Genomic DNA, 17,500 nt, shown 5'->3' on the forward strand with positions numbered 1-17,500 from the left:
ACGTTGATCTGATTGGTTACAAGGTAGTTTGTGACGTCAGAAACACCAGCGATTTCAAAGCGTGTCTTTGGTTCACTGCAGTTTTAAGGAGGAAATACTCAGCAATGGTGTCGACTTATGAATTTACACATGGTTTGTCTTAAAGCAGATTAAAAACACCACATAGACACATAAACAACATTAAAAGCTGGATTTCCACCTCAGGGGGACTTTTAACTAATAATGAGTATTACATTCGTTATTAATCCTGGTTAATGTTAGTAAAATACAACTGTTCTTTAATTCATACTAGCTCATGTCTATTAAATATTGACAGATACTATTTATTTAACAATGGGTTAGTAAATGTTAATTAACATTACATTTCTCAAATGGTAATGAAGCGATTCAGCAACTGCATTATTTACAAGTATGGGGGATTTCCAAGATAAAAATATTTGTTAACTTTGTTCTTAACCTTTAATAATGATGCATGTCGGATGTTTCGGTTCAAAATGGTTAAAAACTGATCAGGTCATTCATAAGCACTTCATCACGTGGTCTCTGATAAGCAATGCGAACTTTTATTACTTTAACTCGCCGGTGTTTATTCTTTCTAAAGATAAAAAAGACCATGTCACAGCACGCGTTTGGCCTTGTATGATATAAACTGTTAAAACGTGAAAAGAAAGTGTGGCTTGTACATTATAACTGAATCCGCTCCCATTCCTGAACTTTTATTGACGCCGCGCATGCGCAGTGCTGAAACGGAAGCCTCTTCATTGTAGAGCGGAAGTGGATTCGTCCTTTTTCCACCACGGTCTGCCATCATGGTGAGTGAACTCACTGTCGCGGAGTCTAAAATCAAACAAATATGGTGTTTTTTGCAGTATTACTGACGAATAACGCATCGAAGACGCATTTTAATACCTTAATGCCCCTCTATATAGTAGTTTTGAAGTGTAAATGAGACTTTTAGCGCTATCGGTGAGAAAGAGCGTCAGATGTGCCTCGAAACAACGTGGTTGAGTGAGATAGAGAGCGAGAGAGAGAGTAAGGCCGGAGTCTGCAGACACTCGTGTTTCACAGGACCATCAAATGATGATAAATTACCGACACACTCGATATAAATGTGTTTTATAGCGGGAAACTTGTGTTATTCGGTCCTGTTCACACGGGCACGAGCAGAGAGAGCGCGCCCGAGAGCAACCGGCTGAAGCACGCGCTTAAAGAGACCGTTCACACTAAAATTACAATTCTGTCATAATTTACTCATGCTCATGTTGTTCATAACCTGTATGTAGTTCGTTCTTCTGCTGAACACAGATGTTTTAAAGAGTCGGTAATCGGACAGTTGCTCTGCCCAGGGGCGATTCTAGGATTTTCGTTTTAGGGGGGCTCAGCCCCCAATGAGGGTATGATTTAAAAAAAAAAAAAAAGTTAGTTTATGGTCTAATGCTCATTATTAACTAGTTTCATTAATTCATCCAGCAATATGCATATGGCACAGTTTTATAATCACTGAGGAACCGAATGTGAGGTATTTAGGGGGGTTTGGGGGCATGCTCCCCCGAGAAAATTTTGATTTCTCTGATCTACATATGTGCATTTTAAGATGTTTTGAAGGCCAAAGAAATTGGATAACAATAGCTTTAAAACCATGTGCGGGCAGCTGTTTATTTTCTCACCTCATCAGCATCACACTCTTTTTCTCTTTGTTTTTATCTTGCTCTGTCTCTTCCCCTCCTAAAGCTGCTTTGACTAATATAGGCTTTTCATTTTTGTCTGTCAGTGAAGAAAGTAAACATAGGGTCAACTGATAGGTTGATTTATGAATCATTTTTTCAGACAAAGCTACCAGGAAAGCTAGGTAACTAAGTTTATTAAATTCATTCACAATATGTACACATTCATTATTGATCTAGGCCTAATACATGGCCGTAGACAGGGCTTTATAATCAAAGAGGTCATAAACTTGAGGTTGTTATGGGGTTAAACATTTTTATTTCTCTGATATGTGCATTTCAAGACGTTTGAAGGCCAAAAAAGGATAAGAAATAGATTAAAAACCTGCTCTCTCCTCATCTCCATCACTCTGTCTTTTTCTCTCAGTCTCCTGATCTTGCCCTGTCTCTTCCCTTCCTAAAAGCTGAACTTTTTTAATTTACTGAAGGCTATAAATTGTATTATATTAATTCTCAACATGTACACATGCATTATTAATCTTGTGCCTATGAAAACGGCTTTGTTAATGTTTCTTGTCCCCTCACAATGACATAATTACACGTTATATAGGCCTATTTTCAGCTCAAAATGGCGAAATTAGACAAAAGTTTATTAGTTTTCTAATTATTTTTGTCATTCGTTTAACATTTATGACCTAAAAAACTGTCAAATATAAAATGTTTAGTTTAGCTACTTACATCTTCTTAACTCGCACTTGACCGTAAACTGAAGCGTCAGTCGTGCTGCTAAAATTCGCGCACAGCAGTTTCTGCGAACACGCATTTGTGTAGCCTACACTTAATCACAAATGTTTAGGGGGGCTAGGCAGAAGTTTAAAAAGGGCCTAGTGACGCCTTGGTTCTCACTCTGCGTGTGTTTCGCGCTGGATGACGGCCGTGCTGAGCGGTGCAGGTACAGAGGAGAAGTAGAAGAAGAGAGGATGACACCATTTGCTAAGCGGGGATGTTTTCATTTTCATCCTTACACATACATTTTAAACCACAAACTACGGAGTATGTTTTGGACATTATTTAACATTGTCAAAGACGAATTTTTTTTTTTATAATAACATTTCTTACTCCAAGTTTTAGGGGTGCTGAGCTCCTTTTTAGGGGTGCTGAAGCACCCCTAAAAAGGGGCTAGCCTCGCCCATGGCTCTGCCCATAGTAGGAAAAAAATACTGTTGAAGTGAATGGGGTCCAACAACCGTTCGGTTCCCGACAGCCTTTAAGACATCATCTCTTGGGTTAGGGTTAGGGTCAGGGTTAGGGTCAGCGGAAGAGAGAAACTCATACAGGTCTGGGGCAACTTGAGGGTGAGTAAATGACAGAATTAAAGTTAGATTGTTAACATTGCTGGAGACACAAGGCAGTGCCCGTCATTAATGAGATCTGCGTTTCTGTCACTGGGATGTTTTACACTGAAAATGCATTAATATTTTTATTTACTTTTTTCTTCAGGTTTTTAAGCGCTTTGTCGAAATCGGCCGCGTTGCATTCGTGGCTTTCGGGCCGTATGAGGGGAAGCTGGTGGCGATTGTAGATGTTATTGACCAAAACAGGGTGAGTTTAACACTACAGTGCCGCTAGTCCCGTTATAAAGCGTCATGAACACTGTGTGTCAGCTGAGTCACGTGTTGTGATTGTGTTCAGGCGCTGGTGGACGGCCCGTGCACTGGGGTCAAGAGGCAGGCCATGCCCTTCAAGTGCCTGCAGCTCACAGACTACGTCATCAAAGTCCCTCACAGGTGAGCCGTGTGTGTGTGTCCCATCATGCCCTGCTTCATCACTGTAGAGCAGGAGAAACCCTGTGTGTGTGTGTGTGTGTCCCATCATGCCCTGCTTCATCACTGTAGAGCAGGAGAAACGCTGTGTGTGTGTCCCATCATGCCCTGCTTCATCACTGTAGAGCAGGAGAAACGCTGTGTGTGTGTGTGTGTGTGTCCCATCATGCCCTGCTTCATCACTGTAGAGCAGGAGAAACGCTGTGTGTGTGTGTGTCCCATCATGCCCTGCTTCATCACTGTAGAGCAGGAGAAACGCTGTGTGTGTGTGTGTGTCCCATCATGCCCTGCTTCATCACTGTAGAGCAGGAGAAACGCTGTGTGTGTGTGTGTGTGTGTGTCCCATCATGCCCTGCTTCATCACTGTAGAGCAGGAGAAACGCTGTGTGTGTGTGTGTGTGTGTCCCATCATGCCCTGCTTCATCACTGTAGAGCAGGAGAAACGCTGTGTGTGTGTGTGTGTGTGTCCCATCATGCCCTGCTTCATCACTGTAGAGCAGGAGAAACGCTGTGTGTGTGTGTGTGTGTGTCCCATCATGCCCTGCTTCATCACTGTAGAGCAGGAGAAACGCTGTGTGTGTGTGTGAGTCAGGCGGTGTGTGTGGATTCAGAGAACACTAGGTGAATAGACCCGGATGAGAATTAGGGATGGACATTTTTGTCAGTTTCTCATGTCGATGATTGGCGGGTCTTAAACGAGGGGCGGGTCTTAAACGAGGGGCGTGTCCATCATGGAGATGTTTTAAGAAAATTAATGTTGACAAAACATTTCTATAAAAACATGAACATATGAGCAGAAAAGATAACGCTGCTAGATTATGACGAGGAGACGGGCGGTCTGGAGTAACCCAGTCGGGAATATCTGGCCTTGCGTTAGCGCTGGATAAACCGCAGCGGTTCACTAGCGGGATAATAAACGCAGCCTATATTAGATTATTCAGATGTACATCATCTACGACTCGCATCTGCACATCCCTATAGAGACTCAGCAGTGGCAGAGCGAGATTCAAACCCAAGGCTCGAAATTGCAACCATTGTGCTCCTGAAATCTAATCTGTGCGACTTAAAAATACGCGTGGGATCATTAGTGGGAATAACGGCTGTGGAGCCCGAGACCCGAGCGACTGCAGTGTGTGTGTGTGTGTGTGCCTCCTGTGCGCTGATCGTCACGCTCGGCTGAATAAGAGAAGATGAAGCGAAGGCTGACAGATTTCTACACCGTCGCCTAAACTCTCACACACTCCTGGAGTTGATGATGTGGAGCCTAAACTCTCACACACTCCTGGAGTTGATGATGTGGAGCCTAAACTCTCACACACTCCTGGAGTTGATGATGTGGAGCCTAAACTCTCACACACTCCTGGAGTTGATGATGTGGAGCAGAAGGCGTCCGGAGAGTCTCCGCTGTGCTGCTGGGTCACTGTATAGCCAGAGGTCACAGGTCACAGGTCACACGGCGTTCGCAACTGAATCGACACGCTCAGCGCGAGAGCTTGGTTACACACGGAGAGTGTGTGTGGCGAACAGGTCCGGTTCATCCGGTGCGATTAAGGCTTTACCGGCAGGATCCGCTGCACTAGCGTTCTGCGTTCTCTAGATCGTGTTTGTAACATTTACAACATGTCAAACTTTTCTATTAATATTTTTGATGAGAATTACGTTAAAGACCGATATATCTCTGAGTCTCGGCTGGCGTGGGTCTGTGTAACTGAGCTGTAGATGTGGAGAATACGAGGTGTGTGAGGAACAGATGTTGATCGTGTGTGTGTGTGTGTGTGTGTGTGTGTTCCCCAGCGCGCGTCAGAAGTACGTGAGGAGAGCCTGGGAGAAGGCCGAGGTCAGCAAGAAGTGGGAGGAGAGCAGCTGGGCCAAGAAGATCGAGGCCAGGAAGAAGGTGATCTGACGCTCAGAGACTCTGATGATGATGATGATGATTTATGAGTTTATGAATATATGAATATTAATGATCTGATTCATAATCATGATGCTTTTCTTCCAGAGGGCAAAAATGTCTGACTTCGATCGCTTCAAGGTGATGAAGGCCAAGAAGATGGTACGTTTGCTCTGAGTGTGTGTGGTGAACATGAGTATATGAACACGTGTGTGTGTGTGTGTGTGTGTGTGTGTGTGTGTGTGTGTGTGTGTGTGTAGTGAACATGAGTATATGAACACGTGTGTGTGTGTGTGTGTGTGTGTAGTGAACATGAGTATATGAACACGTGTGTGTGTGTGTGTGTGTGTAGTGAACATGAGTATATGAACACGTGTTGGACTGTGTGTGTGTGTAGTGAACATGAGTATATGAACACTTGTTGGACTGTGTGTGTGTAGTGAACATGAGTATATGAACACGTGTTGGACTGTGTGTGTGTGTAGTGAACATGAGTATATGAACACGTGTGAGTGTGTGTGTGTGTGTGTGTAGTGAACATGAGTATATGAACACGTGTTGGACTGTGAGTGTGTGTGTGTGTAGTGAGTATATGAACACGTGTGTGTGTGTAGTGAACATGAGTATATGAACACGTGTGTGTGTGTGTGTGTGTGTGTGTGTGTGTGTGTGTGTGTGTGTGTAGTGAACACGAGCTGATCAGTTTGTCTTCTCTCCGCAGAGGAACAAGATCATCAAGCACGAGATGAAGAAGCTCCAGAAAGCTGAACAGAAGAAAGCATAAACTATCATAAATAAACGTGTTTGACTTGTAAACATGACTCGTGTGTGTGTGTTGTGTGATCCGGAGTGTGTGTAGTTTTGATGAGTTTAGAGGAGTTGAGTTGATGTGAGGAACGCCGGCTAGACTTCAGCGCGGTCGAGCTGTAAAAGTATATTGTTTTCCTACTATGGAAGTCTATGAGACCAGAAGCTCTGGTTACTGACATTCTTCTAAATATCTTCCTTTCTGATCAGCAGAAGAAATAAATTCATACAGGTTTGAAACAACATGAGGGAGAGTATATGACGACAGAATTTTCATTTTAAAGTGAACTATCCCTTTAATGTTAGTTATTGTATGAACTAACAATGAGGAATATAAATCTGTAGAAGTGTTAAATCTCAGTTCATGTAATGAAACATTATTGTAAAGTATTTTCATTCAGCTTTAATGTTAGTTAAAATTCCAGGTGTTGAATAATGTTAAACTACAAGTTCTTATTTTTAAAAATAGTAAAATGTTTGACATGAACATTTGCTGTTAGTTCAGTTTAATGTATTGAAACAGTCTCATGATCTAACAATGTTTTATATATTTTATGACATTTATACAGAATGTTGATTTCTTCGGGGGTTTAGATTCATCAGTGCTGTAAAGCTGCTCGCTGTTGCTTCATGATGGTGTCGTGTTTAAAGCAGCTCTGCCTCAGTGGTGTTCTCGGTGCGGTCCGCTGGTCTGAGGTCTGGGGGGGTAATCAGCCTCTCTTTACAGTGGTCATGATGATGATTATATACTGACTCTTCATTCTTCAACTGTAGCTCGAGTTTCACACTTTCAGTCTGTGGTTTCACATCAACTCATCAAAGATCTGTTTCTGCCCCATGCGCGAGTAACCCTTCACTGTAATGCTGTATCTGTGGGACAGCTGGAGTTAGCCGAGGTAAAGCTGACAGCATCTGATCATCAGTGCTCGAGGCCGAAGCTGATCTGCAACACATTCACTGCTGATATAATAACAGCACAGCGACTAACACCAACTCTTGCTTGTGTTCTGCATGTTCATGATATGATGTTCTTGTATTTTCCTCGAAGCATTACTTTGATGGCTTCAGCTGTGATTGACAGATCATGATCCACGCTTGCATTTGTGGGCGGAGCAATGAAAAGAGGGGCGTGTCCGTACGGGTTCATATCAGACTCCTTATACTCCGCACTAAAAGTATGTACTATTTTTGCAAAGAACGAGTAAATACTTTTGAGTGTGTAGCAGAAGATTAGAGCAGGTGTGGGACATCACGTCATAAAACAGCGTATTTAACAGTTGCTCTCTCGCTTAGTTACACACATCCTGTCTCTTAAACTTGACCTGTCAATCATCTTGTCAAAGATAAAATCCTCCACATTTAATTTACTTTTATTTCCTGCTGTATCGGAGAGAAATGCAGAATCACGGTGATCTGCAGTCGCGTGTCTTTCATGCGGAGACTCTCATATTAATGCTGATGCATTTAAAGGGACACTCCACCCATTTGCATTAAGCTTTGCAATGTTAGAAACCCAGTCATACTATTGAATGGTCGTGCAACATTTTCTCATTTTCCCCTGAGACGGGAGAAATCTGTATTTACCTCTTTACACTTCATCCTACAATGATGCAAAAATCGTCATTTTGCATCATTGTCGGAGGAAGTGTAAGGGGGGGGATTTCTGTTAAGACTACAAGCACTAGTTCCCACCCTTTCAAACCCGCCCATAGGGGGTTGGACCTAATGCGCTAACAGACCTATCACAGATCAGTGCCAGTGCGTTTGATTTCACCGGTAGAAACCTGCATGTCCGGCCGTCGAGATCTCCCGCGGCCCTCGCCTCGTCCTGCTCGCCACAGTAAACATGATGAATGGCGACTGTAGAACGCAAAAGCCGAATCCCGGACATTTTGTGCGATATGCGATCTCAAAAACCCGGGCAGACTCACGGAGACTACTAGTAACTTAGCTTAGCTTTATCGTTTACAACTGCTCTCTAACCGGAAGGCGTGGCTTGGGAGTGGCCTCGTAGAGCAGCGAAGCAAGTGCATTCTGGGAGTTGTTGTCTTTCATCCACATGAGCCAAAAATACATTTTCTGGCTTTTCTCAGTCTAGAAAGCTCCAAATTCAAAAATAATTTCACATTTCTTCTACATAAATGACCCAATTTAAATACACATTCATCTTTCCAGAGGTGGAGTGTCCCTTTAAAATTGATTATTAGTCACTCAAACCTTCATCTAAATCTCTCACCGTCTGTCGCGCACATCCTCCATGTTTGTAGTATTCTGAACACTTTTAGCTCGTGTTTGTAGTTCTGAACTGGATCCTCCTTCAAAGCGCAGTGGATTGTGGGTAATATTAGCTGTTATAGTGAGCACGGATCCACACCTCGAAAATCCACCGGGAATAGTAGACCATCCGGGGACTTCTGGCACACTCTTTTCAACACACTGTGCTTTTGGACACACTTATTTTAATCTCACACACTGTTTAGGATGGATAGTATGAACACTGAGACGCGGCCAGGGAAAGTTTCTCTGAAATCGCTCACTGTGCAGAGCGAATGGGCGGAGCTTAAGTCTAGCTCCTCCTGTTAGATGTCCAGAGAGGAGGAGCCATTAACTGCACTTGGGTTTAAGGCGCTGTTTACACGACAACGTTTTCAACTAAAAACGTAAAACTTTTAATGCGTTTTGGTCGTTCGTTTACAGGACAATAGCGTTTTGGGTGCCCGAAAACGCAAACTTTTGAAAACGAACAAAAACGCGAATCTCTGAAGACGATGACATCATGCACATGCGCATTACATGTTCAGTCTGTAGTGTTTCGTCGCCATCTACTGGCCTGGCAGCAGAATGTAGCGTTTTTAGTTGTTTTCACGAACCTGTGAATGGGTCCCGGGACCGTCCTGTGCGCGGGAAACTCAAAGGAAAAACTCCGTTTTAAGCATATCGTTGTTGTGTAAACGTACCCTGAGGCTCGACTGTTTCTCTCTCTTTTGTGTGTTTCTACAAATTTTACAGTAAACACATCAGGTTTGTGCTTAAAAAAAAGTTCCATCAATGATGTATAAATGATGTTTTTGTGCTTACGTTCTGAGGACGTTATTAAAGACCAGGGGTCAGTGGCGGTTCTACATTGAATTACACCCTGGGCGAGACCCCCTTAGAGTGGGGGGAGACCCATTGGCAGTCATGTTTGAACAAAATGTATTTCCCCAGAAATCAAGACTTAATATCTTATGTCATTTTACCACTTTGTTAAAGAAATTTATGATATTTGGACTGGAAACAAGACAAAAATACTAAGTAAAAAAAGCATTTTTTGCAGTGTAATAACTGAACTTGTAACAGTTTTGTTGCAAAGAACAATATTATGGTGAAATTAGATCTCGTGTTTGAGTTAAAACCGAATTATTGTTAAGCATAGCAAGACTCATAACAAAAAGGCTAATAAGAGTTATTATTAATACCCAGGGTGCGATTTGCCGGGGGGGATGCGTGGGATTTCCCCCTTTCTGGTCAATGTATCCCTGCCTCTGCTTAATTATTTTTATCCCCGGTGGGGATAAATGTATCCCCCCCTCAAAGTGATCAGTGCTACTTCACTAGTGGCGAGGAGGATCACAAAACTTATCACGGATCCGTGGTTTGATTAAAGTCCATTTTATTTTAAAATGCGCTACTTTGACTGGCTCCCAGCCTCTCTGTAATCACCACTCTGCAGACTCGCTCAATGTCCCGCCCACGGCGCTATATGATTGGTTACACCTCACGAGTAATAGCCTATCAACACTTGCGAGACGGTTGCAGGTCTTTTTTTACGCCGCATATTCAGCATATTACTGAAGCGGGAGTAAACATCACAGTCTGATTATCTGTTTCTATGATGACAAGCAGCCCAGTCACACCACTAAGAATGGCCGAAGTTACAAATAGCCTACAGTGTTTTACTCAATTGAGGCTAAACGCAAAGGTTTTTTGATTACTCACTCACTCTTGAGTGACTTCAATGTTAAGTCAATGTAAAGACGCGTTTACGCGCGTCTAGAGGTCCTGCGGCGCGAAGGCGTTTCGCGCGGCGCGGTAGACGCGAAGCCCGAATGAGGCGAATTGACTTTGTCGGCCCGGCCCGACACATTAACTGTAATCATGAGCCCGAGCCCGATTTAAACCCAGGGGTGGCGCCAGGGAAGTTGAGATGAAGCAAAGATGAAGTTGACGATCGCCATCTCCGTAGTGAATGGCATATATGGATAAATGCATGGATTACATCAGAGTGTTGCCTATTTCTTTTCGTTTTGAATTGTTTCGTTTAAAGACATTTCAAGCTTTCTTTAGATATATTTCTTAATATTATCTTTGAGGCATACACTTAGTTTCGGTTAATTTATGATGAGATGCGCTCCAGTTAACGTGCACTGCAAGTGACCGCGGCGCGCCTCTATGATTATAGCCTATGTCTGCTATATTTGCTTCTTATTTATTAAATACATGCAATTCGTTGATGAAAAATGTATTAAAATTAATATACAATTTATACAAAACGAAATTCACTTTAAAGAAAGGTTTTCTACAAAACAAAACTTAATGAAGTGGTCAAAATCATGTCTGACCCACTCCGAGTCTCCCGATATACTGCACATCCTATCTTACTCCTGCTGTTCACTTTTCATAAATCAACATAGATGGAAAAAAATAACATTATAATATTTTAACAAATATGAAACTAAATGAGCTTATTTAATGGCTACAACACATATAGTAGGCCTACAGAATCTCTGTACAAATTGCTGCACATTCATTTACTGCTTCTGAATTTTGCACACATAAGTTGAAAGGCATTTGTTTGTGCATAGTAAAACATATCTGCAACATTTATCAAGTTCACAGATAATTGTACGTGCATTTATTAATTATTATCTTAATGAATAATGCAACAAGGACAAATCACGTAAACTGCCTTGTTTGTTTATTCAGAATGAAATGGATCGCAAATGTATCCGAATGAAGAAACGCAAAAAAAACAAAAACAAACGTGAACAATGATGAACACAGAAAATGAACAAGAATGAACTTTGGATGGCCTAGGAGGAGTAGGCCTAGTAGGCTACCACTCTAATTTAATTCAACAAGGTTTTAGAATATAGAATATTTTTTTAAACAAAATAAATATTTTTAAAGTTTATTATCCCGGGCCGGTGTGATGCGTGCGAGTGGAGGAGACGCTGAGCATGACATCACGTGTTGCATTTTGTAACACAAGTGCTGGATCAAGGGCCCGGCCCGGGTCGGGTCAAGTTCCGGCTCGGGCAGAGAATCTAAGCTCTGATTTATCTGATCCTGTCCATTAGCTTTGATCCATGTACTGCTTTTCAGAATGTCACCAAGTACAAATATTTATGTAATTTTTCAGCGCGAAAACTCTAGCTAGCTAGCTGGGAACAATGAAAAGCGTCCAGAGCAGCAAATGCAGTGAATGAAGTTCATGTTCTCATGATTTATTTTTATGAATAAAAATGTTTCAAAACATCCCCCCCTCTGTTTTTTTCACAAATCGCACCCTGTTAATACCAATTAATATTGCCCCTTCATTCATGACATGGATACGTAATCATACAGAGAAAACATAGTTGCATGCTTTTATCTTTCGCTCGTTTCTAAATTGGGCACCTGATGGCTTTGACCTTTCTTGTCCATCTCTTATTTGGCACTCGACATCGACAATCAACAGATTTCCCCTGATCCCCCCATACCAACTGTCACTCACGACGAGTCACGACCAGAAGTCAAGACTAAACCAATTCACCTTGGTGGTGGTGACCAAGTAATCGTTTTGCATTACCTATTTTTATTAGCCATTCAGACCATTCAGAAAAACAAAAATGTGCAGGAAATATAGAGGCCTGTATTTATAATATTATGAATGAAATGTGCGTTATTTGGAAGAAAGTCGAGGTGTGACTGACTTAGATAACTATATGGATATATATATAGTTCAACATACAGTTTTCAGATATATAGGGTAATATATATTTTATATATATTAAAATATAATATAAAATATTATACAAGGGGGGGGTCCGCGCCCCCTCCCTTTTCCCCTTCTCAAACAAACAGCTTCTGTGCACGGCATCTTCTCAGCAAGCAGGGGCGCAAATTTGCCAATTCCCCACACAGTGAAATGATAGATAATAGAAAACCGCTTCGCGGCGCAGATTTTTTTTTTCTACTCGCGCCGTCTCCTCCCCGAAATAGTCAAGTCAAGTGTATTTATATAGCGCTTTTCACAATACAGATTGCATCAAAGCAGCTTCACAGCATTAAACCAAAATAACACAACAAGGTTGTTTCTAGTGTAAATTTATTGATTGATAAAATTAAATTAATTTCCCCAAAATATCCCCAACTGAGCAAGCCAAAGGCAACAGTTTTAACCAAATAACCAAATATGAGTTTATAACGCCTCGTTTTGCTATGTATATCCTCATCTGCATATCATTTGCATATGCATATTCATCCACGTGATGCCATGTTTAACGGTGCAAGACATTAGGAAAATATGAGATACGGATGTGCATCACATTACATTGATAACAATCATTTAGTAGCCGATCCTTGCCTTGTTTTTGAAAAAAAGTTTTTCGTAATCTTTTCCACTGACCAAATAGTATTTTTAATTGCTTTAGATTTTGAATGTAAACAGATAGGTCTTATTGATCATTATTTGTGTGTAAATATTTCCTCAGATCACGAGTTCTGCTGTTATCATGCGCTAATCAAACATTAACACACAGCACGCCTCAGGAAAAGTGTTCAACAGCAGTGCATACACTACTAATATTTCCATTTATTAGAATATAACAATTTGTAACTTCTCGGTAATGATTTCATGTAAATTAACTCCATTAATGAGAATGGCATATTTAATCTAAATGTGTATATCAGATGTAAAACAGAGTTTAAATCATTCTTTTATGTATTTAAACTGTTATTGTGAACATGCACTGCATTTATGATTATGACTCATAATGAATATTAAAGGGGTTTTCCTTCATCAGTTCCTCAGATCACCATCGGCCTCCAGATGTTTGCTGTTGGCCGACACTGAAGACAGGAACTGGAGGAAGGGCATGACATGAAAAGCTCAGTTTCAGAATCCCACCTTCAGCGCTCCTGACGTCAAACACAAAACCGAAACTTCATCTCGTCTGGCTCTCGCTCTCGCTCCAGCTCAGAGTCAAAGATCATGGGCTCGTTTCTCACGGAGAAAGTCCAGATATAAACCAGAAAGCATGGGATGCTGGTCTTACATGTCAGGAATGACACGTGTGTGTGTGTGTGAGAGAGAGAGAGAATGTGTGTGTGTGTGTGTGTGTGTGTGGACTTCATCAAACCTCTGCTCCTCATGCAGTCTGTGGACGGAGCTGTAGTTGTCTTTTCCCTCTAAACCGAAACTTAAGTGTGTTGTTGAAACGAAGTCTTCCCTTCAGTGGCACCAGCGACCCCTCTGTGGTTTATGAGTGTAAGCCTGACCCGTCTAGTGTTGAACATGAGCGCTTATAAGCGAGACCCTCAGAGTCACACTCCATCTGACTGAGCGATGATCTTCAGACTGATTCTGTTAGTTAGTGAGTAAACGAGACGCTTTATAATGACTGACTCAGAGAACTTCTAGCTGAAGATCTGATGTGTTGTGTGTTGTGTGTTGTTGACCTCAGGTCTCGGTGTGGTGTGTGTTCCTGCTGAAGATCTGATGTGTTGTGTGTTGTTGACCTCAGGTCTCGGTGCGGTGTGTGTGGTGTGTGTTCCTGCGGTGAACATGAGTGTCCAGCTCCAGCAGAACGTCTCTCTGCCCTGTGACTCTCACAGTAACTCCAGCGCCGTCCTGGCCTGGTTCCGGCTGGGCTCCGGGGAGAACATGACTTTACTGGTGTCTGCGAGAAGAGGAGTCCTGCAGAGAAAAGCGTTTATAGTCGAACACAACGAGGAAAGCCGGTTTGAGCTTCAGGCCGACGGGCGACTGGAGTCTGTGAGTCTGAGGATCTTCAGCGTCAGAGACGAGGATCTCGGCCTTTACTTCTGCTCTACTGGAACCAGTCTGAGGAACCTGCGCTTCGGGACCGCGGTCAGACTCACACTCACAGGTCAGTGATGTTCACATCGATACACTGTATCATTATAGAGGACAGTGAAGATCACATCGATACACTGTATCATTATAGAGGACAGTGAAGATCACATTGATACACTGTATCATTATAGAGGACAGTGAGGATCACATCGATACACTGTATCATTATAGAGGACAGTGAAGATCACATCGATACACTGTATCATTATAGAGGACAGTGAAGATCACATCGATACACTGTATCATTATAGAGGACAGAAGCAGAGCAGAGATATGATGATGTCATAGGGTCGGGGGAATCACATCTTTAACCAGAACGGCTTCAAATATAGTAGAAATATAAAAATAAAAATAAATAGTGTATACTAGCCATACATCATAATAAATCACAATATTTATAATAAATATAAAACACTATATACACTGAACAAAATTATAAACGCAACACTTTTGTTTTTGCCCCCATTTTTCATGAGCTGAACTCAAAGATCTAAGACTTTTTCTACGTACACAAAAGGTCATTTCTCTCAAATATTGTTCACAAATCTGTCTAAATCTGTGTTAATGAGCACTTCTCCTTTGCCGAGATAATCTATCCACCTCACAGGTGTGGCATAACAAGATACTGATGATGAGACAGCATGATTATTGCACAGGTGTGCCTTAGGCTGGCCTCAAAATAATGTGTTTTAAATTAGCTTAAAATTAGCTTTTAATTAATTTCCACTGTATTTCAAGATTTTTTTAAAAAGCTTTATGTAATGATAACAACATACTGTGATATACACACAGTATGTATGTATATATATATATATAGAGAGAGAGAGAGAGAGAGAGAGAGAGAGAGAGATGTATATTTGTGTATGTGTACTTTATTATTTGTTTATTTATTTTTATTCAGTTAAAATTTGCTTTATGCTTTATTTGTTGACAACACAACAAATGCAATATGAATGCAATAAATGTCTCTTTATTCACACAATCTCCATCCTCAGTCAGTTGGTCATTATTTGACAAATCACAGAAGTGTGTGTGTGTGTGTGTGTGTGTGTGTGCAGCTCGTCTCTGTCATTCATGTGTTTCAGTGAATCTGCTGTAGTTTCCACTGCTGTTGATCGTGTGGTTTTGTTTGTTGTTTCAGACGCTTCACCATCAGGCGTGGGCTGTTCTGCGCTCTGGATCAGTGTGTGTGTGTGTGTGTTCTGCGGGTTTCTCTGCGCTTGTGTGCTCTGTTTCAGAAAAGGTGAGATAAACTTCATGAAACAAAACTCATTTGAAGGTAATTCCTCCTACATGCGTGAGTTACCCGAGTGCTTCTCTTTCAGACTCCCCGGCGGTCTCCTGCATCAGCTGTGTGCGAGACAACTCTAATGCCCAGGTCTGAGGTCGTGGACTCTGTGAAATACTCTTGTGTTGTTGGTCAGGGTAGCTTGTGCTCAACTGCTTTGAGAGTCAGATGAACTCAGATGATTGTTGTTGTTCTCCAGGCGGTTCCGGTCCAGTATTCCAGTGTCCGGTTCATCCAGCGCTCCAGAACTCCGGCTCCGGCTCCGGCTCCAGTGGACGTGACGTACGCAACCATCGCTAAACACACACCCTGAGTCCCTGCTTCACAACAACACACACCCTGAGTCCCTGCTTCATAACAACACACACAGCAGTTGTGCTGCTTCAGATTTTTGTGGAAACCGTCATACATTTTATTTTTCAAGATTCTTTAATGAATAGGAAGTTCAAAAGAACAGCATTTGTTTGAAATAGAATCTTTTGTAAAATTATAAATGTCTTTACTGTCACTTTTGATCAATTTATTGCATCTTTGCATCATTTCTTACTGAACCCAAGCTTTTGATCAGTAGTGTATATTATATATCTGATGTATTAATCTTCTATATTCTATGATTTCTTCTTTATTTGTTTGATTATATATAAGCTAGCATTGATAAAGGATATTAAATTTAAACATGATGGTAAATTAAGTGAAAAGTGATTTAGTTGCGGTTTAAGGTGTTTTATTAAGTATATTCTGTTTATATGTACGTATAATTGAAAATCAATCATATTGACAATGTTGCGCTTATCTACTGTACAGATTAATGCATTAAAAGGAGTGTGTTGTTTTCATGAACTCTTCGGTGTGTGAGAAGTGTGGAGTAAATGACATGTGGTGCTCATCTGCCTGTGTGTGTCTCTGCTGAGCTGAACACACACACACACACACACACACACTGGAAACCCACGGACACACTGTATCTCTGCAGAAGATCAGGAGTGAAGCAGATTCTGCAGGATTTGGTCCCATTTAAAAAAGACTTGAGGAAGTTTATTATTAAGTGTTTTATGCTATATAAATGAAATACAGCAAAGTTTACATTGATAGTAATGAAAATGTATTGCATGAAAGAAACTATTTCATTTATATAAAATACTCAAACAAACAAACATATGGTCTACTCTAGTCATAACTCTAAACAAGTTGAGAGATTTATATGAAAATAAGAATGAGTGTGTGTGTCAGTTTGTTGATGCGTTACACCTGAAAGGCCACTAGGTTTCATCCATGCTCCATTATAAGAGTCTGAATCCAGAGGAGACTCATGAAACTCATGACAATGATGGTTGGGCTGATCACTTTAATGCACAATAGTGCTTGAATAGGCAAATTTGAGTCTTTCACATGATATATGGGTTGACAAGATTTAATAATAAAACAGTGCAGCTTGAAACAACAAATGTTGAAACACTGAACTGTCCAGCGAAGGACAGAAGCGGATGACAGGATTGTTCATGACACCGTTTCACTCATATATCCGTCACTGATCCAGATATGATGTGTTTCTGCTGGCCAAAACCCAGAAACCAGCATCATGTTACAGTAACGGGCCCAGAACCACTGGCCCCGTCCATCGCTTCTCTCATTCATAATGAAATAATGGCTCCAAAAAGTGAAGTTAGTTCTTAGAACCATAGATATGTTTACGTAGATCCACATTCGACCACTCCAGACACATCAGTGCGTCGGCCATCTTGGAACAGTCAACATGTCGTCACTCACAGTTAGAGTCAATTATGAAACATTGCGCAGCTTCTGGTTGTGAAAACAACAAGATTTAAATTCCAGAAGAAACTGAATAACCTTTCACATGTGTGAGAATGTGTTAGTTTGTGTTTTTATATGTATTAAACTCAATATTTG

The 17,500-nt window shown here is 41.4% G+C and overlaps 2 protein-coding genes across 5 annotated transcripts; both read left to right on the forward strand.

Moving 5' to 3' along the window:
- The first annotated feature begins 754 nt into the window (after positions 1 to 754).
- Positions 755 to 6,194, forward strand: rpl14 (ribosomal protein L14). 3 transcript variants are annotated; one of them, XR_014608626.1, is made up of 7 exons: positions 755 to 812; positions 3,165 to 3,266; positions 3,357 to 3,451; positions 5,282 to 5,381; positions 5,487 to 5,604; positions 5,639 to 6,033; positions 6,064 to 6,194. XR_014608626.1 is itself a non-coding variant. In XM_084132171.1 (6 exons), exons 1-6 carry the CDS (start codon positions 810 to 812, stop codon positions 6,160 to 6,162), a joined length of 417 nt encoding a protein of 138 aa, XP_083988297.1. In that variant the 5' UTR covers positions 756 to 809; the 3' UTR covers positions 6,163 to 6,194. The 3 variants fall into 3 exon arrangements, 1 of the variants encoding a protein (XP_083988297.1); XR_014608627.1 differs by having other exon boundaries at positions 5,639 to 6,027; XM_084132171.1 differs by lacking the exon at positions 5,639 to 6,033 and having other exon boundaries at positions 756 to 812; positions 5,487 to 5,540; positions 6,100 to 6,194.
- Positions 6,195 to 13,699: 7,505 nt separating this feature from the next.
- Positions 13,700 to 15,926, forward strand: LOC311094107 (M1-specific T cell receptor alpha chain). 2 transcript variants are annotated; one of them, XM_084131844.1, is made up of 4 exons: positions 13,700 to 13,801; positions 13,952 to 14,317; positions 15,630 to 15,682; positions 15,792 to 15,926. In XM_084131844.1, exons 1-4 carry the CDS (start codon positions 13,774 to 13,776, stop codon positions 15,903 to 15,905), a joined length of 561 nt encoding a protein of 186 aa, XP_083987970.1. In that variant the 5' UTR covers positions 13,700 to 13,773; the 3' UTR covers positions 15,906 to 15,926. The 2 variants fall into 2 exon arrangements, 1 of the variants encoding a protein (XP_083987970.1); XR_014608566.1 differs by lacking the exons at positions 13,700 to 13,801; positions 13,952 to 14,317 and adding an exon at positions 15,442 to 15,547 and having other exon boundaries at positions 15,792 to 15,866.
- Positions 15,927 to 17,500: the final 1,574 nt, after the last annotated feature.

The sequence above is a fragment of the Abramis brama genome (genome assembly GCF_963993115.1).
Source record: "Abramis brama genome assembly, chromosome: 12".
Lineage (NCBI taxonomy): Eukaryota > Metazoa > Chordata > Actinopteri > Cypriniformes > Leuciscidae > Abramis > Abramis brama.

Bases quoted from the DNA above. Each gene is read 5' to 3' on its own strand.
- rpl14 (XM_084132171.1), top strand. The intron at 3,267-3,356 runs GTGAGTTTAACA...GATTGTGTTCAG, and splicing joins ATGTTATTGACCAAAACAGG to GCGCTGGTGGACGGCCCGTG. The intron at 3,452-5,281 runs GTGAGCCGTGTG...TGTGTTCCCCAG, and splicing joins GTCATCAAAGTCCCTCACAG to CGCGCGTCAGAAGTACGTGA.
- LOC311094107 (XM_084131844.1), top strand. From the start codon at position 13,774: ATGATCTTCAGACTGATTCTGTTAGTTA. The intron at 13,802-13,951 runs GTGAGTAAACGA...TGTTGACCTCAG, and splicing joins CAGACTGATTCTGTTAGTTA to GTCTCGGTGCGGTGTGTGTG. The intron at 15,683-15,791 runs GTCTGAGGTCGT...GTTGTTCTCCAG, and splicing joins GAGACAACTCTAATGCCCAG to GCGGTTCCGGTCCAGTATTC.